The sequence below is a fragment of the Danio rerio genome, chromosome 10 (genome assembly GCF_052040795.2).
Source record: "Danio rerio strain M-AB ecotype USA chromosome 10, GRCz13ab, whole genome shotgun sequence".
Taxonomy (NCBI): Eukaryota; Metazoa; Chordata; class Actinopteri; order Cypriniformes; family Danionidae; genus Danio; species Danio rerio.
The window spans coordinates 29,276,196-29,303,149 of record NC_141030.1 but is presented as its reverse complement, the minus strand read 5'-3'; the positions used below and the strand labels follow the sequence as shown (position 1 = coordinate 29,303,149).

At 35.0% G+C, this 26,954-nt stretch overlaps 1 protein-coding gene across 5 annotated transcripts in view; it reads left to right on the top strand.

The window, feature by feature from the left end:
* Window positions 1–26,954, top strand: part of tiam1a (TIAM Rac1 associated GEF 1a) — a 112,113-nt gene that overhangs the window by 71,847 nt on the left and 13,312 nt on the right. For all 5 annotated transcript variants that reach the window (XM_087270571.1, XM_087270574.1, XM_087270573.1 and 2 more), the window contains 6 exons: window positions 12–185; window positions 4,408–4,512; window positions 5,179–5,260; window positions 5,350–5,436; window positions 10,682–10,894; window positions 11,785–11,912. In XM_087270571.1, the coding sequence (XP_087126697.1) occupies window positions 12–185; window positions 4,408–4,512; window positions 5,179–5,260; window positions 5,350–5,436; window positions 10,682–10,894; window positions 11,785–11,912 (789 nt within the window). The remainder of the gene's footprint in view (window positions 1–11; window positions 186–4,407; window positions 4,513–5,178; window positions 5,261–5,349; window positions 5,437–10,681; window positions 10,895–11,784; window positions 11,913–26,954) is intronic.

Sequence of the window (26,954 nt, the reverse complement as noted above, 5' to 3'; positions counted from 1 at the left end):
ATTTGCTTTAGCACAAAGACAAAGAGAGTTCATTGAAAAGCCTGCCTCAACACAAGACAGACAATGAAGTTTGGGTTCCCGACTACCTCACGCCATCCTGGGTCTCTTTACCTGACGATCGTCCAGTGTTGGCTATCATACAACCTGGAGAGACGGCCATGGAGGCCCTGGAGGCCCTGTGCAAGGTAAATGTCAGATATACTCACAAACAGAACTGTTCAAATCAAATAGATTACCATGTGACTGCTTGAATCCTGTCAAAATGAAATTCCAAGAGAGAAGAAACAAGATCTAGGTTACTGTTCAGTCCTCATATTGCATACATAAAGTTTGACACAATAGGGTATATGCGGACCTAGCGTTTCTTCCCATACTTATAAACTTCCGATGAACGGTTAATGTGACTTTTTTCCATTTTATATGGTTCCTTCTACATCATCGATGTTGTAATGTAATTAAAATACAATCAGTTAAATAGTCTTTGGCATTCATTTAGTTGTTCAAGCATAAAACGAGGCGAAAAGCCATCAGGATCGGCAGGCTAGTGCAGAAGCTCAATTGTATATACTGGGGTAAATTAAATGTTCATGTTTTGAACACATGGTGGGTAAAAATGTAATTTAATACAGTGCTTCTTGTACAATTTGAGACCCATCGCTGCTATTTAAAGAAAACCGACCTCAAACGCGACGATTTTGTAATAGCATACCGTTTACAAGAAGCGCTTAACCCAGGCTAGTGGCAAATTAAAAGTCCTTCCGCATATACCCTATATTATGGTACGTCATTATGGTGTCAGAATAGAAATGCCTTTTAGAAGTTCCTTTCAGAATCTTTCCTGACAAAAAAGCATATTATTGATGAAAATTTAGTTCACATATAAGTGTTTTAATATTAAAATAGAAATCTAAAATAGCTATAGCATTACCTCATGTTAGCTACAGTTATGTCAACTGTACAATGCGCTTCTTTTGCAAACAAGATATCACAATTCCATCATCTTGTAGACCATCAACTACAAAGAAGAGGAAATCTGACCCCTAAACACTTCAGTATCATCAAAGCAGAGTAATATTATGATTCCGGCTAACATCTCACTTGTCTCATTTCCTGAAAACATGAACCTCCCATTCTTTAAAGTTTTTTTAGGAGAACCCAAAACTTATCGTACTATTTCCTAAGGCAAACTGCTAACGTGTCAGTGAATGATTTCTTCTTGCGGTTATCTTCCTGTTATCATTCTGCTCTAGTAGCTCTCGCTTCTCAGCTGCTAGCACTGCAGAGTGTTCTAGAAAGCTCTTATCCACAGTTTCTCGTAAATATGTCCTGAAGCATTTGTGTAGCGAGAACACACACACGTCCCATTCACACTCGAATGCCAATGGAGCAGCACATCTAGCATCTACATTTATGAGTTATGTACATGCATCTCTGTAGATACAGCGTAACATGAAACATAGAGAATTCTTAATAAATCATACTGCCACGGAGGAAAATGGACGATCTAAATCCTAAAAATGGTTATTTGTCAAGTCCTGAAATTAAATATTAGCCAATTTACATTGGCAAACATAAAGCTCTCATCTTCTGTAATGGCCTTTTTTTATTATTAATTTTAAAATAGACGTAAATAACACCACAGATTAAATGCTGATGTTTATATGACTGAATGTAAATAGCTTCTCAATGGTTATTTAGAATTTCTCTTTTGATCAGCTGATTGGACTCTCTGGAATTTTTCATTCTGATTGGTCAATTTCAGCATTTTGTAGACAAATATGTTTAAATAAAATCAATAAGCTGATATCTTATTGAGGGATGTAAGCTTTATGGCTTCTATCAATCTATAGTCTCATTATTCTTAAAATAATAGCTTAATGTTATTTAGATCAATATTTCATAACCTTTTAAAATCTATACTAAATAAATAACAAAACATGTCTTGAAATATTGATTTGAAGGGAAATATACCATATAGTAAGCAGTATAATATAATATAATATAATATAATATAATATAATATAATATAATATAATATAATATAATATAATATAATATAATATAATATAATATAATATAATATAATATAATATAATATAATATAATAGAGTTCTCACCACACTTTCTATCATAAACTGATAAACAGCTGTAGATTCATGTCCTTTCTGGACCGCTGGGAGAAAGAGAACATTTTTGAAGAGGTTATTGAGTGCAGTACTTCTAGATGAAGGGCAAGGGGTCAGAGTGAGGCTCATAACCTCAGATGTCTCTTGAGGGCTTCAGACATTAGCCATCCCCCATCATTTCTGCTTAGTGATCACACAGACATCCTAGCAATGGCGCCGTATATAATATCACAATCCATGCGTACAGTACTCCGTAAACATAATGAGCTCTATTTTAACAATCAAGGTGCAAAGTCCAAAGCGCAGGGCACAAAAGCATTAAGGGCGTGTCTGAATCAACTTTTGCTATTTTAAGAAGGGGTACGCTCTGCACCTCGACCATGGTCTAACAAGGTTGAGGTTATTCTCTTAATGAGTTATGGGTGTGTTTTGAGAATAACCCAATCAGAGTCTCATCGCCCATTCCCTTTAAGAGTCAGTTGCATCGTGCCATGGCACATTTGCTATTTACAGACTTTTTAAGTGGAAAAACTAAACACTTCAATAGTGAGAAAACAGTTAAATAGCATCTGCAGCGTGAGGATAAATAATGAGCCTCCTCCAATCGGCCTTTACTTTCACTTTCTCTCTTTTGTGGTAAAGAAAATGTGTTGTACACACAGACATCCATTAGCAATGTGTAAGCGAGGCACACAAATAACGTGCTCTGCGCTGGACTTTAGACCTGCTTTCAGCTGGTCTATTGCAAAGTCTATTTTAGATCCCCAAAATATTAACGCGCCAACAATGCGCCTTAATACACCGCTTTTCTAGACCGGAACACAAAGTGTCCACAAAGTGGCGCAAATGGATTTGCTATTTAAACATTGTGGCGGAAAACGAAAAAATTTAGATTGCATTGATCTGAAAATAACAACACGTTGGGGAATCATGTCGTGCGACTTTATTGAGCCAGGTGTATGATAGGGCCCAAGGTATAATTTCTGACAGGCTGACAACTAAGCCTAGAAAAGTTTTTTTTTTTTGTAAAATGTTTAGAAGCTTGTATCTAACTCTGAATAACATGTTGCTATTCTGATTATAATGATCTTTTTAAAATTGTGAGTTAATATCTGTTGTTGCAGTGTATTGTTATCCATGTTTTCATCAAACAATTTTAACTTCTTTGTTCTGTATTCTGTTTTGTTTACATGACAGCTAAAACAGTGATAAACTACTGAAGTTTTTTTTTCTTTGTGTTTCTGACAATACAGATGATAGACAACAATGTTGTCCAAAAAATCCCTGTTAACACAGATCTGTTAAAACAACAAAAATGTATTTATCATGCATTCCAGAACAGTAGATGGCAATTCAACATTGTAAAGAAAACTATAAGCCTGTGCAAATGTGTCCTGTAGAACAACACTGCTGTATTATTTCCCGCACATGCCTACAGATTAAATAAGTAATACAGTATGCATGCACATAAATCCATCTTTGTGTTTTTTTTTTTTGTATTGCCATAACAGCTTTTATCTCACAGTTGCATTTTACAAGCAGTAAACTTGAGTTTATACAATTTACAATTTGGACTTACTCCTCTTAATTTGAAGTGTATATCTCATAATTCTGAAAGTTAAGTGTTTATTTTATGCTGTTCTGACTTTTCCAGTTTAATTAACAAGGATTAATGCTAGTGCTCAACTAAACGGCTTATTAGAACTGAAAAAAAAAACTTGCAGTGACATGTCTTAAAATGTGTTGGTGCAATTGTTTTGTATCAATATGCTCCACAGTAATGTTTTGTTTTGTTTCGTTTAGCATATTTTGAAAAGCTTTTTAAATTTTAAAGGCTTTTTACCCTCATTTATTTAGCTACACTATAAAAAAGCTGGGTTTCACACAATGTTGCCCAAAAGCATCTCCGTTTAGTTAACATTATTACAAATTTCAGTGGAGTAACCATAAAACAATTAAGTTGTCCTCCCAAAAAAAATAAATAAATCTAAAATAATTGTGTTGTTTAATCTTAGATAAATAGTTTGAAGAAGCAGCAAAAATCATTTTATGAGTGTAAGAAATTACTTTTTTTTACAAGCGCTGTTTCTGAAACTAGGCTTTTGGGTCTTACAATTGAAAGCTACGTGAAAAAAGTAGTCAGATCTAGGAAATAAAACAGTTTGTTGATGTGTCTTAAAGTTTTTATTATTCTAAATTCAGAAAAAGGCTTCTATATTTTAGTGTAAAACAAGACACAAACACTTATAACAAAGTGATAATATGTTGTTTGATCCCACAGGTTCACAAACTGGAACTCTCCAAACACTACATACGGCTGAAGTTTCTCATCGACAATCAAGTGCAATTGTACGTCCCCAGACCAGAAGAGGACCTCTGTGACCTGGTGAGTCCAAAGAAAAGAGCCTGTCAGCGGCCACACCGTGTCCTGGACAGCTAAGAGCACTTAGCGGTCACAGACACAGCGTGGGGTGAATTTATTAGACTGTGACGGCTCTGCAAAAAGTTTTACGTTCTGACTGCAATCTAGGTTAAAGCAAGTTTAAACTCTCCGACAGCGTTGAGGAGAGGCTGCTGCATATGTTATGAATTATGTAGAAGATGCATGTACTGCATAATGCACTCTGAATAGTTCTTCTATCCCTGTAGCTGTGTGTTTGCGGAGTCAAGGGAAAACCACCTCTGAAACTACTATGCAACCTCAAAAGCTAATTTACTTTGCTCTTTTTTTTCATGGCCGTTCTTCTAAGATGACAGAGCGTCTTTGTGTTTTTTCCGTGTCTCCTCTCATCTTTTCTCTTTCCCTCTGTAGAGACTTGACTCTCTCGTACTTTTATTCTCCCAGAAATGATCAAAGCTTCAGTTTTGTCTCCCGCTCTCTTGAGAATGTGCTGATTTTTATTTAGCGTATATAGCCATGCCATGAATTTCAGCAGACTAAGACATTTTTCTGTGATGTATGTAAGCCCTTTCTGAAGTCATACAGCAAATGAACTGTACATCCTAAGAGTGCAATCAATCTCTGCCTCTCTCTCTGTTTTCCTGTGTTCAGCTCTACAAAGAAATCGAAATTTGTGCCAAGACAACCAAAGTCATCCAGTTTGACAGAGATGAGTCCTGTGCCATAGGCTATGGTAATAATGCTTTTTAGTTTATTTCTGCTGTTATTTCGTATCTTAGTTCCTTTATTAAGTCATTGACTTATGTTTTCTCTCGTCTCCAGGTTTCTCTGTGGCAGTGGTAGAGGAGGATGGAGGCCAGCAGCTTCATATCACTGATGTGAAAGCAGGAGGTCTGGCATTTGCCAAAGGTGTGTGATAGTACTCAGCTGACAGTTCTTATTACAGCTGAACCATGTACAGTGTTGGGAGGATACTTTGAAACTGTAACATTAAGAATAATATATAATTGCCTATACCAGTGGTTCTCAAACTTTTTTCCCCAAGTACTAACCAACTCAGAAAAAAAATTGCCTCTCCAAGTACCACCATTATGACCGGTATTAAATTACAGTAACGTAACCGGCCTAATTTAGCAGCTGCAGCTCTGTTAAATATTCTTATATTTATGAATATTCATTATTGTCAGCCATTTTAACCATTATAAATAGTTTAAACATTAACACAGAACTGTGCTTACAGAAAAAAATAAAATAAAACGTCAATGTTTGAATTAAAATGTGCTTTTAAAAGTTAAATAAAAATGGCACTGCAATTGTTTTGAAAAAAAATATATATAGCTAATATAAAATATAAGTTCAAATATTCAGAGAGAGAAAAAAAAAAAAAATATATATATATATATATACATATATATATATTTATTTATTTATTTTTTATTTTTTTGACAAATAAGTTCTTTTCATTGCCTTTAAAGTGAAATAACTAAACATAAATATAGGAGTATATATATATATATATATATATATATATATATATATATATATATATATATATATATAGTCTGATATAAATGCTCATTTTTGAGGATCTATCTATCTATCTATCTATCTATCTATCTATCTATCTATCTATCTATCTATCTATCAGACAGACAGACAGACAGACAGACAGACAGACAGACAGACAGACAGACAGACAGACAGACAGATAGATAGATAGATAGATAGATAGATAGATAGATAGATAGATAGATACCAAAAAATGAGCATTTATATCAGACTCCTATATTTATATTTAGTTATTTCACTTTAAAGGCAATGAAAAGAACTTATTTGTCACTATAAAAGTAAAATTATAAAAATATATTTGACCACCCCTATAAAGGTTCAAACCATTGTGAATGCATAATCCCACCTATCAGTCTATTCTAGAAAAAAGTCTGAAATTGGAAGATCTAGAGCACTGATACATTTTGTTTTCTCGTAAAACAGTTGTTTGTATCTACATTTATCCTGAAAGTAAAGTCAAATCAGATGCATAATGTAAAATCTGAAATAGCTAATCAGAGAATTCTGTAGGTCAGACTACACAAAATATCCTTCAAAACGCTGTAAACTTAAATATGTTGTATTAATAAACTAGATGTAATTAAAAATAAATACACAATTGACTGAAGCATGTATTACACTAACTAACCAAGATTGTCAATGTATAATTCGCACAGTGGTAACAGCCTCACCTGCGGTAGTTTCAGGAAAAACTGCTGAGAAATTAGCAGGGGAATAGAGAAGAGCCTGAACTGCGCTGACTGACCCAAATCTCCACTGGACTGGAGGAAAATCATTTAAAAAGCTTTCACATGAGCACAGGATTACCAAGAGAAGCAAATTAAAACCATTACACACTGCCAGTGATATCTGTGCCAAGCGAATGCGTTCATTAAGAGCAGTCTTCAGAACAGTTTCAGACACTCTCTGTTCCAGTATGTCCCAGTATTGAGTGTCAGAGTATTTTAATTAGTGGTGCTTGCTAAAAGTTTCTTTTATTGTTACTGCTTATACTAAAAGTTGGGGATTTGTGCTAAACCACAAAGTATTATGTTTGAATGTGTCTGAATGTACAGTATAGAAAAGACTTGGTCTTGTTAGCCAATTAAACCAGACTATTGTTGGTCTTTTCTGGTTTAAGCTGATTTTCCAGCCATGTTTAGCCTACAGCAGTGGTTCTCAAACTGTGGTACGTGTACCACTAGTGGTACGCAGGCTTCCTTTAGTGGTACGCGGAGGAATGAAATATGTCATGTACAGGCTACACACATTTAAAAATGTATAAAAAATGATGGATATAATATGCCATATATGACACATAGCCTATATTTTTTAGGTAATTTCCACATTTTTTTTAACTGTGCAGAGTTGTAGCTGCTTTATTGGGCCTACTACACTACTGTTTTTCAATACTGCTCATTTTGGTGGTACTTGGAGAGACTATTTTTTTCTGAGGTGGTACTTGATGAAAAATGTTTGAGAACCACTGGCCTACAGCATACAACTTTCCAGCCTGGGTAGCCAAAATAAAGTGTTCAAACGCTCCCTTAAACTTGCCTTCAGACAACTAAGAAAAGCAAACCAAGCTTTTGTTTCAGTGTTGTTAGTATTTCTACCCAGAAGGACTTGCAAAAGTGGCAGGATAGTAGAAAAGGTTTGTCTGGATGAATAAGTCAGGTGGATACAAATGAAAGTGGACAGTGTCTATTTTATTTATTTGTTTATTTTGCTTTGTTTGCTTGTTAAAGAATATTCTGCACAAACCATTATCTCATTCAGACCATGTGCTGTCCATATTGAATGAAGCGAGTGTGTGCGAAATACACACGGACAAATTGGCTGGAGGTAATACTCAAATCCAGGACACAGTTTGGACGCACAACACTGGGGGCGCTTGTTGATGACATCACCTCAACATTCATCATCACCCCGTTGCCCTGGGCAAAGCTGAGCCATCCAATAAAAAAGCCTTTATTACAGCTGACATTTTGCTTCGTGTAAAAACTGGGTCACACTTCAGGCAGTGAGTGTATGCATGCATGTGTGTAAAACCATACAGCATTCAGAAAAGCTCAGCAAAGGAGGGGGGGATTTACATCCTGCATGATTTTAGGGGCTGGACCCTAGTGTCGATAATCAATTAAAATGGCAATCCTGCCTAACAAGCATTATCTTTGCTATTGGAGGCTAATTGAGCAGCTGATGTGTTGTTAATTGATAATTTAGTAAGGGGAGGAGCAGAACACATCCTTTCTTTGTTCTCTTTCTGCAACAGTACATTTACAAATCTGCTTTGAATCTGTTTAAGTCTGACGTCACATTGCAGTTTCTGGGTCTGAATACTTATCAGAAAGCAATAAATGATAGTATTATATGCAGACAGAGTTCTATAATACAATTTAAAATCATGGTTGTAATTTTTATATCCATGCTCAGACAGACAGTGATTTCTGTTTTATAAATAGTTAAAAGTCCCCAATAAACTGCTATGAAATGTGCATTTTTTGTTGGATGTGTGATGTAATCTCAATAGGCTATATGTACAGTGTTTTTCAGCCAATGATGAACCTCCAGTGAAAGTTTTATGTGACTATTTTAACTTCATAAGGTTTACAGCATCGACGTTGTAATGTAATTCAAATATTTAATTCATTCATTTTGTTGTTAAAGCATAAAAAGAGGCGAAAGACGGTTTAAACGCAGGTGCCGTCATTAGTGGCAGGCTAGCGCTGAAATTCCATTGAAAATACTGGAGTAAAAATAATTTCCATATTTTAAAGGCATGGCGCAAAAAAATATTATTTAATGCAGTGCTTCTTGTTTGGTCTGATACCCACTTTATATCGTATCTCGGCCAGGCAGTGAAGATTGCTGTTTTTTAAAGAAACCAGACCTTAAACGCAGCGATTTTTTATTGGAAGACAATTAACCGTAAGCTCTGGGGCTGGCTGACTGAATTTAAAAGTCTGTGTGCATATATCTCTTTGTAACATGAAAAGAGGGTGGGACTGGGACATATACAAGTGGTGCTCGCTGCAGAGCCATTTGAGGAGAGCTGAGCTCCAGCGAGGGGGAGCTTAAGCTTGAGCTCCACCTTTTTTGCACTTCTTCTACGAGTGATGTCACTGGGGGTAGGGTTAGGGGTGGGGTTGGTGTACACATTAAAACAGCTTACAGGAGGAGGAGCGACAGCTAATGCTCCCCCTCGCTGGAGCTCAGCTCTCCTCAAATGGCTCTGCAGCGAGCACCCTCTCGACATATAGGAGCTCCTCCTCTTTTTAAAAACAGCAAACAGCATTTCGTTTTTTTATCACGGCTCTGCCAGTGAATGTGATTGAGCTCAAGCGCATCAAATGAAATGCAAATGAGGAGCCTCTCTATAGGGGGGCAAGACATGTCAGATATTGGAGAGCATTTGATTGGTCAGAAGATTTGATGAGAAACTGAAAAATGAAGTAACAATAAAAAGTATATAAGTGGAGGTGATATTTTCTAAATGCAAGTTTTGTCACTGTTTTGAAGCACACTAGCTATTCTACAGGTATCTACATGTCTAAAAGATATTATTAAGACTAGCATGCTGATATTAACATCTAAAAAGATGTATTTTGATTCCACGGGGACTTTAAATATTGATGTCTGGGATGCAGAGACTGTAATGAACACCATGATATCGTAAAAGATTCAATATTAAGTTCAATATAAAGTTTTCCAAGCATCACAATATCACAGTTAAATTAAAGGGCACCTATGGTAAAAAATCTACTTTTCAAGCTGTTTGGACAGATCTGTGTGTTGGTATAGTGTATAGACCGTCATACTAGGGTGATATGAACACACCCAGTCCTTTTTTTTTCTATTTAACTACAAAAAAAGGGTCGGCCAATTGGAGCTGTTTTCAAATCGATCGCACCATTACGTAGGTGTGCGATCCCCCCACCCACCGAATTGATTGACAGCTGCGCGCATTAACATGTTCCGGTAGTTACGTGTATATGTCAACAAGACCAGGCAGACATATGCAAAGCAACCGGGAATAAAAGCTCTGTTCTGTTCGCTAGGATCAGCAATCTTCATCAAATGTGATTAAGAGTAAGTTTCACATGTTTAAAGTGTTTTAAAACAGAGTATGTGTGTAATTAATTACAACGTTTTACTTCATCTTTACTTTATCAGCACAGCCGCGTGTCAGAACAATTATAAAAGAAGACGCTTCAATCCCGGTTTGTGGAAGTTAAATCAGGTTTATTTTGTAAATTAGCATAACAGATATCCACACAGTACTTGAGGTTAGCCTTAACTAAGCTAAGGGCGCTCTGTCTGTCTGTCTGTTTAACTTATTTTAATAAATGAATCAGGTTTCAGCTACATTTTTGAAGTTATGCAAAGTTTAACCTAATATTTTTTAGTCAGTTTGATTGATGTAAGTTGAGATGACTAGAAAAGTTCATTGGATTCAGCAAAAAAAATTAATGCAGCAAGAATGTTTCTACAGTGTAGCCTCTGACATGTTTTAAGATAATTTTTTAAATAATTTAGAAAATTTTGTGCGATGCCCAGTACATTTGCTAAATTTGCTTACCAACTTGTGATTGTGTGTGTTCAGGTCTGCGAGCCGGCGATGAGATCCTGAAGTTGAACAGTAAACCTGCGAGTGTATTGGAGTTGGCAGACATGCAGGCTGCGTTTGCTCTGCCCTCTCTCACCCTGACTGTCAGCACGCTGCCCGCTGCCGATCCGCACCAGCTGTGCCAGCTTCCTCCTCGCAGATCAGACGGAGCGCAAGACCTCTGCACTGACATCTTCTCCCAGAGTCAAGGTAAACTTCTTCTCCGCTGTCTTCCGATATTCATATATTTGCATATTTTATAGTCATTATCAGCATATTTTGGTGACACAAGAGAGAGTGACTTACAGACTCATTCATTCAACCAATCACAAATATATTTTTAAACTGTAATATTCTCACACTTTCTAATATATTTTTAAAAGCTATTTTAATATCAACTTTTGGATACTTAATTTTTTTTAGGAATTAATTCATTCATTCATTCATTCATTCATTTTCCTTCAGCTTAGTCCCTTATTTATCAGGGGTTGCCACAGAGGAATGAACCACCAACAATTCAAGCATATGTTTTATGCAGCGGATACCCTTCCAGTCACATCCCATTACTGGGAAACAGGAGTTAATTAATAAAACTAAAACTTTAAAATAGCGTTGTTGCTTGACATTCAAATTAAAGGTAATAAAACACATATTATTTTAAAAACATATGCATTTAAAAAAAAAAAAATTATTTCACCTAGCTTTCACAACAATTTATTTATATCTCATAAAATATTTTTTTATCTCAACAATTTATTTATCTCATTTATTAATTCATCTCATTTACTATAGCATTACTTGGTCTTCTAAAACTACAGACATATCAAAAAATTATTAAAAATAGCAAATAATAAAATTATAAAAACTTTACCAGAATTTAAAAAAAAATCTAACTTGTGATTAAAACCTATTGTGTAGTTTTATAGTGATACTAAGCATTCATTTAAAAAATATCTGTAACATTTTAAGTGTTAATTTTTACTAATGATCAGTTTAAGGCATCTTAGCTGACTAAATTTGAAAAAATGTTTCAGATAAAATGTCTCTGGTACAGTCATGTTCTTCACCCACTGCCTGTCTGTCTTTATTGCTCCCTCTAGAGGACATCCTGGATGAAGGTCTTGGCCTTGTGCTGCATAGCCCCGATGACACAGGCGACGACAGGGTAAACCTGATGGCTGAGAGCCCCGCTGACAGCCTGGAGGATGAAATCGACTCGGCACACAAGGTTAGAGACCACCTGCCATCAAGATTCATCATAAACACCACTCTCTGCTCGAACCACCAACCGTCTGTCTGTCTGTTTGTCTTTCTGAAATGTACTTGACTGAGTGTCTAGTTCTGAATTACACAGAGCACATCATCTTTTTATTTTATTTCTTTTTAGTTTTATTTATTTATTTTTTTTCATCAAGGTCCTTTGTTTATTATTTTTGGAGGTTTTTGATGTTATTTGCGGTGAATAACATAGACTAAATTTTTTTTAAACGATTTTAAAAGAAGCTTATTTTGTCATCAAGGCAGCATTTATTTGAAATAAAAAATACAGTAAAAAATTTTTAAATGATAAAGTATTATTACAATTGGAATTAATAAAAATAATAATTATTATTGTTATTATTATTATTATTGTTATTATTGTTATTATTATTATTATTATTGTTGTTATTATTATTATTATTATTATTATTATTATTCATTCATTGTCTTCTCGGCTTAGTCCCTTTATTAATCTGGGGTCGCCACAGCGGAATGAACAGCCATTATTATTATTATTATTATTATAACAGTTAGGCTGCTTCATATTTTTGTTGAAATATTGATATAGTACCATAAAAAATGTGTTTACTTTAATTAATCAAGGAGACAATCAACAGAAGTGAAATTAAAGACATTTATAATAAAAAAAAAAAATTTAAATTCTAATAAATGGTGTTATCGTTTCATAAAAAAACAATGAAACATCAACAATCTTGGTTTCCATAAAACTATGAAGCTGGAAAAAATTGAATATTTATAATTATAATAATAATTATTAATGATTGATTACCAAGAATAACAGAACAGTTAATCAGTTTATTATAATTCTTGATAAAGGATCATGTGGCTGAAAACTGGGGTATTGGTGTTAAAAATGCAGCTTTCAACCACAGGAATAAATAAAAGTTCAATTTGATAAGAAATCGGTTACTTTAAATGGTAATAATAAATTACAATTTTACTAATAAATGCAGCCTAGGTGTGCAGAAAAGTCTTCTTATAAAAACATTTAAAATGCCAAACTTTTGACCATGAGTCTATTTTCTGAAACGGAGGGTGTCTGCAATCAGATGGCTGGTTAAGAGCTTTGTGTCATGTGATCTAAGTGACCTTTGCTTTTAAGGCTGCGTTCAGAGACGGCAGCAGATGGGAAGACAGGTTTTCTTGCCTGGCGGTTCTTCGCACATTCACACACTCATACTCTCACACAGAGTGATAGTGATGACACCGTCTGCCTGATAGAGGTCAAGATCACAGGCGACTGTCTAACGCACACAAAGATGGAGGAAATCTGTCAGCACTCACTCATACCTAAAAGTATGAGACCTCCAGTTAACATGTGCCTACAGACCCTCTTTACTGACTCTGATTACAGTTATTAACATCAGCATTCTAGCAATGCTTGTTTTTTTTTTATAATTTTATATACATTTACAGAGATTGTGCTTCAGTACTGCCATGAAATCATAGAAAACTGGTGAAAAACGTGTTTCGAATACAACAAATGAGATTTTTCTCTCTTTTCTGATTAACATTGTAAATGTCTTTATTTATTTTTTCTTTATAACATATTGAATCAATTTATGAATTTAACTTAAATATTTGTGACCCGGGACCATAAAACAAATCAAATGTGCAGACATATTTGAAAATCTACAAACCGAGGGTTTAGAAAAAGTTGAATATTGAGAAAATTGCCTTCAAAACTTTAGATACATTTACGTTATTAAAAATGTCTTCTTGGAACTTAATCTTTACCTAATATTCTAACGATTTTTGTCGAAAACAATCAATAATTTTGACCTGAATGTTCTGATCGATCAGCTGGAGATTGGTATCAGTCGATAATCACATTTCATGATTTGATAAGCACTCGCTGATCTGTCTGATCTCATGAACCGATCGCAAGTGTTTGTTTATAACCCAGATTATACATCCACAGTGTTACAACAGGTGAGCAATGTTTCCAAATCGCATTGTCAGTAAATTGTTTTATCTTTTTTTTTTTTTTTGCAAAGCTGCTTCTTACCATTACTTGTGTGCAACATCCTTAATTCATTCCATTAGGTAAGGCGAGATCCCATACTGTACATAGAGGGAAAATAAGCTTATGAAATGACTTAGTTTTATAAAGCTAAAATGTCAGAATTGGTACTTGGTATCGACTGATCACAATGACAAGAAATCGATACTCAATTTTGGCTACAACAATACTGATTGGAGCATCTCTACTTACAATGTAGTTTTGCCAATGCTATTGGCAAAAATATGCCCATGAAACAGATACTGTGGTCCAGGGGCACATACAGTTGCAGTCAGAATTATAAACCCCCCTGTTTATTTTTTTTCCTTAATTTCTGTTTAAAGGAGAGAATACCTTTTCAACACATTTCTAATAGTTTTAATAACTCATTTCTAATAACTGATTTACTTATCTTTGCCATGATGAGAATAAATATATTTTGCTAGATATTTTTCAAGACACTTCTATACAGCTAAAGGCTTAACTAGGTTAATTAGTTTAACTAAGCAGGTTAGGGTAATTAGTTATTGTATAACGATGGTTTGCTTTGTAGACAATGGAAAAAATATAGCTTAAAGGGGCTAATAATTTTGACTTTAAAATGGTTCTTAAAAAAGTTCTTAAAAACTGCTTTTATTCTAGCCAAAATAAATCAAATAGGACTTTCCCCAGAATAAAAATATTGTCAGACATACTGTGAACATTTCCTTGCTCTGTTAAACATCATTTGGGAAATATTTAAAAAAAAATAATTATTAATTCAAAGGGGGGCTAATAATTCTGACTTCAGCTGTGTATAAACAAAGTGATTGCGGTTAGATAAGAAATTGGATGTTAGTTAAACAATAATAGTTGTATAATTTATATGCTGTAATTGCAGTGAAATTTGCAATTTTAAATTTACACTTCAGCTTGTGAATTAAGGCCAAGTTGTGCTTGAAGAGTTTTGACCAAAACGTGTGATGCTATTTCAAACAAAACAAGTTGATTTCAAGAATTTAAAATGACTTTGCAAAGAGAACTTTCTCAAAAACTGCCCAAACTACAAAAGACTGCATTGGTCATGTTTGTAGTTTAACATAATACATTCGATGAATAAATATTGGTCCATGTTTAATTATATACATAATGCTGAATTTCATAGTATCACTTAAGTTGCATGAAAATTTACAAATTATTTCATTTTTACGACTGAATTCCTACAAACCTACTGTATGAGTGAGATCTGTCGATCATTTGGTGTGATTTTTAAAATACTGTATTGCTTGTCCTTCAGTTAATCAGCATCTGACCATTTGTATATGTTAATTGTAAATAGCAATCTAAATCATCCCGAATGTTAAACATCGCTTTATCATACTCCATGACATTTCTTTTGCTGTCATTTAAGGTTAAGTTTGATTTTTGAGTCTCAGATTTTCATTAAGATCTCAGATGTTTAAACTCTCATACAAACACACACACTATGTAACTTCCACTTCAATTGTTTTCTGTATAAATGGTATAGCATTGATCGTCTCTCTCGTGAGAGTCCACACTTTCATCCTTACTCTTCAATAGCCTCAATAGTCTTACTCTCAGTAGGTCAGTGGGATTGTTTTTCTGTTTACTGACCTGATATCTGGCCTCTTTTTTGTTTTTCTTTCTTTATGTCCATGTCCTTGTCTGTCACACAGACACTGGCAGCCGGACACAGTCTCTCTGGCCTGTTCTTCGGCACACCATCTGTTGCAGAAACACATTTAGCCCAAATAATTCACCCACAACAACACCGTATTTTGTGTCAGAGTGTGTGTGTGTGGGTTTGTCTTGTCCAAATGCCCTCTGTCCTATCCACGATGCTGAATGAGTTGGTAGCATGTGTGTTTTGTGCTGGTAATTGACATTATGACACATGACCACACAATATAGATGGACTGCGTCATGGCTGCTGTTTTCGGACATCGTCAAACTGGGACAGAGAGACTCTAATTCTGGGTCACTGCTTCTAGTTCAGTTCACAGACCCAAAATACTCCATATCCCCAGTCAAAATTTCCACTTGGTGTCACTAGGAGTCAGTTTTTTTTTCACTGATGTACTGTAATGTAGAACAAAACTTTACAATTTTGACAGAACTTCTCATGACTCCAACTGTGACTGGGGTGAGGAATCTTGAATATAAGGATTACAAGTTGTTCACATTCTTCCACATATGTGTATATTCTTACACCAATATGAGGAAAGGATACACCTGCAAGTGCAGATTTAATAGTTTCATTCCCAATGACTGGCTCTTATGAGCTGATTCAGTAAAAGTGAATCAAACACGTACAGTGCAGCTGGTATACGTTGACCACCAAATGAACGACTCATATGGGCTAATTGTATAAAAGTGAATCAAACACGTACAGTGCAACTGATATAGTTTGATTCACAGTGAACTACTCTAATAAGCTAAATCTGTAAAAGTGAATCAAACAAATACAGTGCAACTGGTATAGTTTGAATCCCAAATGAACGACTCTTATGAGCTGATTCTGTAAAAGTGAATCAAACGCATACAGTGCAACTGGTCTACTTTGTCTCCCAAATGAACGACTCATAAGGGCTGATTCTATAAAAGTGAATCAAATAAGTACAGTGCAAGTGATATGGGCTGCGTCCGAAACCGCATACTTCCATATAGTATGCTAAAATCAGTATGCGAGCCGAGTAGAATGTCCGAATTCATAGAATTCGAAAAACAGTATGCGAGAAGTACCCGGATGACTTACTACTTCCGGCGAGATTCTGGAGTGCCCATTCCATTCATGCTGCGCTATCCCATGATGCCCCGCAAGCGAATTCATGAATGGGAGTAAAGCGACGCAACTGACGCAAGTACATCACGTGACCATGACAGAATGGCGGATGCAGTGCGTCCGAATTCCATTAATACTTTTCTCAGTCATACTGTATAGAACGTACTTTTCTAGCGGCCGAGTAGTATGTATAAATTCAAATGCAGTACCTACTTAGTAGTAGGCAGCCATAGTTTGACTCATAGTGAATGACTCCTATAAGCTGATTCAGTAAAAGTAAATCAAAGTGCACTGTTCAGTAAGCGCTCTCACTTAGCACAGTGCAGATTTCTTCAGTTATATTGTTGAAGTCGTTAGATGTGCAGTGACTTGCAGTTATTTCGCCAAACAGATCACCCACTTTTGACACTCAAGAACAATCATAAAGTCCTCGTGCTGCAGGAATTAGGAGGTTTGCTGAAGGTACAGCTGTCATGCAGTGAGGGGTTTGCGTCTTTATTAAACTATGACAGTTTGCATTCATTGAACAGTAAGATTGATTAATAAATCCATATCAAACAGTCCCTTAAAGGTCACGTCTTGCCTTCAGTTTCGGGCTCAGGCACGTTTTGCACTCACACAAAAGCGTACCGCTCCAAAGCCCAAGTGAACCCTGCCTGAGCCCAACTCAGGGCATTCACACTTCTCAAACAATCTGGGAAACGGGCCTGGGCACGGTTCGGATAGCATAGTGGGAGTGGTATAGATTGACTCCCAATGAACAACTCTTATGGGCTGATTCTGTACAGGTTAATCAAACACGTTTAGTGCAACTTGTGTAGTTTGACTTCCGATGAAATACTCTAATGAGCTGATTCTATATAAGTAAATCAGATACATCAACAAGCAGTTGGTATAGTTTGACTCCTAAACAAACTCCTAATCGAAACCTGTTATGTAGCACAATAATAATTATTATTTGAAAAGATTTTGATCTGAAGTCAAAATCATTTGTCGCAGAAGTCTAGTTCAGCTCCATAAGGAATTCAGCAAATCAAACGCATAAATATGACAGCAAATTGTGACTTAAAGGTATAGTTCACCCAAAACTGTTATGTTGAAGTCATACTGGATTTTATGAAGAATGCTATGAAACCTTTAACCATTGATCTCCATGTTTGTTTTTCCTACAACGGAAGTCAATGTTTACCCGTTTCCATCTTTCTTCACAATATCCTTCCTTTAGGTTCAGTCAAAAAAAAAGAAACTCAGAAAGGTTTGAAACCATTTGAGGAAGAGTAAATATTGAGTAAAGTAAATTTTTGGGGTAAATTATCCCTTTAAATCAGATTAGTTTTAATTGACCTACGTTATGTTTTAAAAAAGCTACGTTGTATAAAAATATAATGCATCAATCATCAAATATATAAAATTTATCTCATATTCTGGCAATGCAATAACTTTCAATAAAAACACTAACATACCTTAAAACAAAAGGATAACCAACCCAGCAAGGAAAAGGTGCCTTATTTTTGTAATCTCCTCAATTTTTGAGCACACCTGAAAGCTTTCTCTTGTACTGTACTACCTATTGTTCTGTGTTTGTTGCTGATTTTGACAGAATGACAGCCAAAGGCAAGCTGATTCAGCTGGGCATAATTTATGGGATTCATTTTCCCCTCATTCTCTCTCTTCCCATATTAATCACACGCCTGGTTATCGTTATTATCTCACGTCACTTATGTTTTCTTTTCCTCGCCTTGAGACGAGAAGGGGGAAAGAGAGGAGGACATCTCCTTTAATTAGCCCTGCATTCTAATTGCTTGATTATGCACATCGATTTGAATCGCTTAACTCTGATAAATTATGGAGAAACCCGCCCGAGGAAACAGACAACCTAGAAGACAAAGGACAGGAGGACTTCATTATTTTTCCAGGCTTGATAATGACTGCATGTATCTCACAGAGGCTAGTGGAACATCCTGCTAAAAACGTCTCTAGACTTATTTACAATGTCGGTTCAGCCAGCCGAGCAGTTCTACCCTCCAGTTATCACTCCGGAGAAAATACCAATGCAATGGTTATGGGTTTAGGCTGTTAACTGTCTAAATATTGACTTTTCACATCAGCCTGGATTTGCTCTCTGTATGAGTGTGTGTGTAGAAAAGAGAGGAGGTTTCCTCTACTGGATTCTTTTAATCGTGATTGGTTTAAGGATGCACATGATGTGGAGCTTCATGCTTGTTGCAACCTGCATCGCATGAAATCTCAAGAGAAATTTATGGATTTGCATGTTTTTTTCTAGCTGTGAACGCTCAGGGGTGCTGCAAATCCGTTAAGCTTGTGTGTGAAGTGAGTTGTGAGATAAAGACGGACAAATTGGATAAGAAGAGTAGTTTGTGTGCACCTAAGGCAGAGCTGAACTTTCATATTGGATCCAGTGAGCTTTAGTTGCTTGCATGCTGAATGTTAAAAGTATTAGAATTTTTAAATGCAGTAATGTTTAGATAACGTTGGATAGACATATTCGAAAGTAAAGGCTCCATCAAGAAACTGAGCTTGGTTTAATGTATGCCTTAGTAAAGTCTGTTTCAAAGGATAAGGGCTTTTCTCAGCTCTCCAGGGAAGGAAACACTCCCCATCCTGTCCTCTACGAGTCTGTGCATTGATAAGATGAGTTAACAAAGCAATAAAGGCTCCTGTCAAGTGTGTGACTGTGAGTTTGCTAACTTTCTCTCTGTATTTTTGCTGAATGACATTAGATCCGCTAATAGTGTGAGCAAGTAAGGACTCGTGACTGAATGCATTGGCTGAATGGGTAAAGGTTTGACTGTCTTTTTAGCAGTATTCATTCCACAGGAAAATACTGTGGAAATTGTTTATTTTTGTTTTTTTATTTAATTAAAAAGGAATTTTTATTGTATGTAAAAAAAAAAAAAACTTTAAAAGCTTTGAAAATGTTTCCAAGGTTACTAAAGGTTTACATATATACTGTGCTCAGCATTGAGTACACTCCATTTTGAAAATGAATATTTTTATCCATTTCTTTGTGAATATGGGTAATGTATTTTGGTGCATTTAAAATAAACAGATTATTAAACAGATATATTTATTAAAATAATATTTTAGTCACAGATCATCTTTAGAAATGGAAAAATAATGAATTTAAATTTATGCAAAATATTGCAAAAAAAAAAACATTTCTGGGGGGATACTCATATATGCTGAGCAATTTATTTTATTTTATAAAGATTAATAATGATTATTATTAGTATATTAAATATAATATAATATAATATAATATAATATAATATAATATAATATAATATAATATAATATAATATAATACCAAAAGTAAAAATAATAGTTTATTTAATTGAAATAAACCTAATAAAATAAAATATTAATTATAAATAAATAAATTTTAAATCAAATATTTGTAAAAAATTAACATTGGTGTAAAAATTGGATTATATATATAGTTTATGTGCCTGTGTGTAGATATTTTTTGTGTATATAAAAATGGTAACACTTTACAATAAGTTTCTATTCGTTAATGTTTTATGCATAATATATTTACTAACATGATCAAACAATGAACAATACACTTATTACAGTATTTGCTCATATTTGTTCACATTAGTTAGTAAATAGTTAATAAAGTTGTTCATTGTTTGTTCATGTTAACACAGTGCATTAACTGATGTTAAGAAACATGAATTAGGATTTTAATAAAGCATTAGTAGATGTTGATTAAAAAATGCTGTATTAAATTATTATTATTACATTATTAGTTAAATGTAATAACTAATGAAACCCTATTGTAAAGTGTGTCAATAAAACAGTCTGATAGTAATTGGAGTGTATAAGTAACATACAGGAATTTACAAAGAAAAACTGAGGACAATTTTTTTTAAGGTACACTGCAAGCCAGATCACCTGTAGCAACTGTATGAGCACCTGAGCTTAACACATTCCAAACCTGTGCATTATACGCAGCAACACAGCCCCGGCAAACCTCTCTGTGTCTAAGGTCATTCCTACACTTCCATCTTAACAAAGACAAACACTGCGCCACACCTGTTGTCTTTGTTCTCCTCATGTTGGCGTTTTCACCTGCAAGAGCTGTGCGTTACCCAGCTGTGTTATGATGTCCCAGCATCCCCTTTCCATCTGTCCTCCTCATCCTGTTGCCCATGAGATTATTATTATTATTATCTCTCTCTACCCTCCTCTCTCTTTCCCTCTCTTTTTTTTATTCTCCCTCTCTCCCTCTCTCTGAGTGTTTACTGTACCGCCACAGCTGTCAGATCCCCATTCCATCCATCCGGCGAAAAACCAGCTCAGACAAGCAGAGGCGTATGGAGAAATTGTAGGGAAGGAGGGAGGAGGCTGTGTGGATTGGGAATCTATAGTGGATTTGGGAGTTTGTAGTAGAGAAGACTAAATCGGCGTATCTGTTTCTGCTCGGAGTAGCTTCGTTCTTGCTCTCACAGTGACACGTTTTGGGTAAAGATAAGCTGGAGGTGGAGGTTCTTCCTGTGTTTTTATTACGGTTGCCCCGGCGTGACTTCTTCTGTGACCTTTGGGAAGCACAATGTCTGTGCTGTGGAGACACAGAAGCTCCAAACGCTCCTCAGAGTCCATCTATGACATGCTGCAATTGGTGAGCTTGAGTGTGTTTTTGTTTTTGTGTGTGATACTTATCCAGTGTTACGTAACAGGTCATGGGCTCAGTTTATAATACTATAGGGATAATATGTCACATTTGGCAGCTTAGTCGGTTGTGTGTGGATGTATAGGGTTGCACATGACAGTTTTTAAGTGTTGTTCTGGGTTCGATGCAACTTAAGTTGTGTAACGCATCCATTTACCACTTAAATTTATTTTAAAAGATAAAAAAAAAAGAATACATGATTACTTACGCTATTAATGTGATGTTGAGGTTGTTGTTGTTTTTATTAAAGCAAACAAATTTGTGCCGTTATATTTTATGTTTCAAATCAGGTCTATATTAACTAACTGTAATAAAAGTATATATATACACATATCAAAAAAAAAATTGTATTTTTTTTTTTTTACCTGGGCTCTTTTTCTAGTAGGACATGATGCAACTATCTAGAAAGTACTGTTTGCAAGGCAGATTCCATTGATGGGAGTTTTGTTGGCAGCACAAAAATTTACCCCCTGGGAATGTATTCTCTATTCAGAATAGCAGTATAGATTTAGTTTGTTTAGCACCTAGAGTAGTTGCACTATAATTCATAACTACCAGTGTAAAATTATTCAGGCTTTCTCTCATTTACTCTTAATTGCTTTATTTAAATGGGTGAAATCAAGTTATTCTATTAAAAATTTTACTACCTAGTAGTTCTGCGTGATGGTAATTGATGTTCAGATGAAGTTGTAAAATGCCATAGATTTAGCTGAGCAGTAATTACACTATGTAAGGTTTTACCTCAAAATTGCCTTTTTTGATGAAGCTAAAACGCTAAATGTAAACTTAAGCTGCATGTGTATACTGTTTACATCTATAGTACTTGGTATTGGTCTCTATCTGAAAAAGGAATGCTTGTAGTCTGCCAGTTGGCTACTTTTACTTGTTTTTTTAAAGAGACATATCTTTACCTTGGAATTATAAGGTTCTATCTGCGTTCTGAATGATTTTGAGCTATTGAGCTTCAAAGTTTTGCATTCCATAGCAAACAGTATGTGTGTAACATTTGTTTTTTAAATAAATAATATAATAATGAGTCAATAACTCAATTTTGACAAAAATGTCAGATAGGACCAAAGGTGACGATGTATCTAAATCTTACATAAAGACGATTCTATTAGGGAATTCTGGGCTAAAATAAAAATTCTGGATGCTAAAATCGAAAATGCTTTGCAATAAATGTTTATTATTTAAAGAAAAATTTGTCTTGTGATTCCTGTCCAATCACAGAGAAGGTAAATCACATCATAATGAACTATTGGCGATTTATAATTGCAGCCAACAGTTTGGAAGCATTAAAAGTGTCCAAGATGTCTAAAATCTTTGCACGCATTGACCCAGAGACTGTTTAGATGCTGTTTAGAAATGTCCTTAAACATCCAGCAGGCACAGGATGTCAACATGACATCAGATTGACAATGTACCCCAATGTCATGGGGATGTTGCATTTTGTTTCGAAATGAAAAACGGGTTGACATCAGAACCCAATGTCAGGCCAAAAGCAATGTAAAATGTCCAACCGAAAATCAACCGAAAATGTAACAATGTTACAGCTTGACGCTGTGTGTACTTTATCACTAAGATATCTATCAGATGTTGGATTTTGGTTGCAATACATGACAAATAAATGTCAATATTTGTCATCAATATGACGTTGGTTTAAGATGTTGGTTTCAAGTTAGATTTGGGTCACTTTCCAGCACAACCAACACAATCTCACGGCAATTCGTAACTTTTTCATTTAGTGGCTAATTCGTATGAATTCGTACGATCTAATTCGTACAATTTAGTACGATTTGCTTATCCCCCAATGACGGTTGGGGTTAGAGGTGGGGTCAGGTGCCACGCCTCCTTTTTAAAATCGTACCATTTCGTACGACTGAACTCTTACGAATTCGTACGAATTAGCCACTAAACTGGCAAAACGTAAAATACTTACGTTTTCTCGTGAGATCAGGCTGGCACAACCTGAAATCAACCAAATATCAATGTCATTTGACGTTGTTATTGGACATCAAAATAAAGTTGTCCTTAGATGCTGGCTAGACATTTTGTCACCTGGTCACCTGATGCCACGACCTAAATCTAACCTAATATTAACGTCTTATGATGTTGTGTGCCTGCTGGGCAATAATTAAATGCACTACAAAATGTTACGTTTACACACTTCCACAAATTACATGCAAATCATCCTTACATTTACATTACATTTGTAGCCTAAAAACAAATGACAAAAAAGGCATCACATAAGCAAACATTGATCTGCCTAGAAGATAGTCCCTCCGCAAAAGATGTACTTGGTGTACTTGAAACAGGTGAGATGTAGTTTCAATAGAAATCCACCTAATCAAAAATTTGTGTGAAGATGAAAAATTTTTCCACACAAATTTCACAGACGGTTCCAATTGGTTTAGCAAATTGTGTGAATTTTATGCAAGGTGTACTTCAGTATGCTTCAGTGTTCAACAGACAATAGACCGTTTTGTACTTGTAAAATATCACAAAAAGGTTTTATAGCACATAATCAGAAATTCATCATCTTTGAAAGGTCTTTTCTCAGAAGGTTGATTTAGATCAGGTTTCAGGTCATGCATTTTTAAGATACACCTTACTTTCAAAACCAGCTGGAAAACTTGCCCTGTAGGCTTAAATTACAAGTGCAGTACTGTTTTTTTACAGTACAAGGAACAACAATAATTAATTGTCATTGGTGATCCACAACATGCCACCTCAAACGGAAATTGTAGCTAATATATTTAACCTACATGTACAGTACATCATTGTAATTATAATGGTTGGGAAAAAAAAACACATGCAAGTGGCAATTTTGGCAAACTTTTGGAATGACATATTTTATATGTAAAATCCAAACATGAATTTGTATGTTATATATGTCATTTGCATATAGTCATAATCAGATTTCTACATGGGACAGATGTTGTCTTTAACCTGGAAAAAAAAACACCAAAGCACTGCATTTCTACCTCCCTGCGTTGCTCCACCTCTCTACAGGCTGTCCAGGCCAGTTAAGGCATGTCATGGTGTGCAGGCTTTTTGTCAGTCCGTCACTGTGTGTTTATCAGAGGGGAATTCATGCTGCTAGAAGCCCCATCTGTCCTCTGCTCCTCCTGTCTGAGTGAATCTGTTCCACTTCCTCCTGAACATCACGCTGATGATCCCCAAAACTCTTGCTTTAAACCTTCAGATGTGGGCTTGAAGATCTTTGGATTGAAACCTGTTTGTTTTGGACAGGTTTGTGCCTTTTAGATGGATGCTAATTGTTTTTATTTAGGTATTCGGAAGCTAGATGATGCAAATGAATGTGTGTTGTGTAATCTGTCTTTTTATTACATTAATTTAGGAGGGCTGTGTTTAGGCATTTTTTGAAAGGGTGGGAAGGCAACATAAACTTGTCTTAGAGCAGAATGTTCTTTCTGAAAACTTGTTGACACATTTCTTGATGGAAAAATCCTCCTAGTGCCAGATTTCCCAAAGAGACGAACTGTTCCTTTCAGAGCTCAGATCTAGACCATCTTAAAGTTATTACCACAAAGACTCTTGTAATTACATGTCATCCAGCCATCCATAAAGCATGATGTGCCTTGTTTTTAGAGTTCAGCCAGAAACTCGCTGAATGCATGTGTTTGGAACTGGAAATGCTTCTCCTGAATTTTCAGAGTACCTGTGTTGGTGTGTGCCTACCTGCTGCTGGTGTTTTCATATGATCGAGACTTATTAAAGGTTGTAAAGGTTTCACTTTGTGAGTTTTGATTTTATTGGGTTTGTTCATTTATAATGTAAACTTTTAGTGCCCAAGACAACCTGGCAAAATATTTACCAGATCTGCCAGGGAGTTATCTAAAAATATAGTAATGCTTATTCCACTGTAATTCTACTGATATGTCACTTTCATGAATCTTTGGCAGTTTTAAAGGTTTAAAATTACATTTTGGGTTGGCACTATGATTCTCTTAATATAATAGCACATGTTTAACAGAATTTAATTATATACAGTATATGCTAAATAAAACAGGCAAGATTTTTGAATAATAAACTATTGTTGCACTGAATTACATTTTTAAGGGGGTTTTTAGTCGTCATGGTAAATGTATGTATATATATATATATATATATATATATATGTGTGTGTGTGTGTGTGTGTGTGTGTGTGTGTGTGTGTGTGTGTGTGTATACTGTATATATATATATATATATATATATATATATATATATATATATATATATATATATATATATATATATATATATATATATATATATATATGTATGTATGTATGTACGATTAGATTTTGTTAATTGTAAAGTGATATTTCCAGCTACTGCACTGTTATCCATAATACATTTTAGTCATTTTCACAGTTGTAATTTTACAATTAAAAACTTTATAGCCTGTGTGGGAAACTTATTTCATTTATTTATTTATTTGCACATTATTATTTATTCGTGTTGTCAAAAGGATAGTTTTATCCTGTCGGAAAATATCAATCACGGTGATTTGAGTCAATTTTAGAACAAATATTGTTTTCATTTTTAGTGCATCAGTGTTTCTGTTTGAGCTCATGTTTGGAATTACTTGAAAGTCTGCTGATATCTATCCAAAATTGACCGTGATACCCTCATTCATTAGTCCACTAATATAGTCCCTTTGAAAGATTGAATGAAAATTAGTGAGTGAATAGGAACACTCAGTTGTTGGGTGTACATGGGTTGTACAATCGTTTTTACAGTGCATTGTGGGATTGATTGAGTGAACTTTAGAACATCCACTTTGGTTTAGGACAGCACAATAAATGCCTGCTCCATCAAAGCATCTTGAAAAATCCAAACAAAATTAATTCTGTCAGAATTTTGTTGAAATATCTCAAACTTGAATTGTATTTTTTAATTATCTAGCAAATAGATGAAATTGTATGATATGTATACGTTTTCCACCTCATCTGAATTATATCACAGCATTACCTTGTTAAATAATAACCCAAATATTGATAGAACGCTACAATTTTATTACTTGCAAACTAAATTAGCAGGCACAGAAACAAAGCAGCGTTAACATATCAGAGTCATTAATTGCTTGACTCCCGTGCAATTTGTTGAACAGTGCGATGGGTCTGTGGCTTTTTGGCTCAGTACCATGACTTGGACAGTGGTGATATTTTCAACAGTATGAGCATGGACAACCACTCGCCACACGACATACTGATCAAGTGCAATCAATATTTGCCAGCAAGTAATCTAGTCCACCTTTTCTCCAGTTTTTAGTTCTTGTAAACCTTTGATCAAACTCTTATCTTCATTGGGAAACACCATTTTTATTTTAGCCTTTAAGCCTAGCTAAAAATAAATGCGCCATCATTATGCCATCCTTACATCATTGAAATGTACTGTAAATAAAAGCAATAGGCTAATGCACAGATTGTGCTGTTATTCCTGTACGAAATGTAGTCATTCTTATTCTTGTAGTACGATAACCAGTCTTACTTTTATTTTT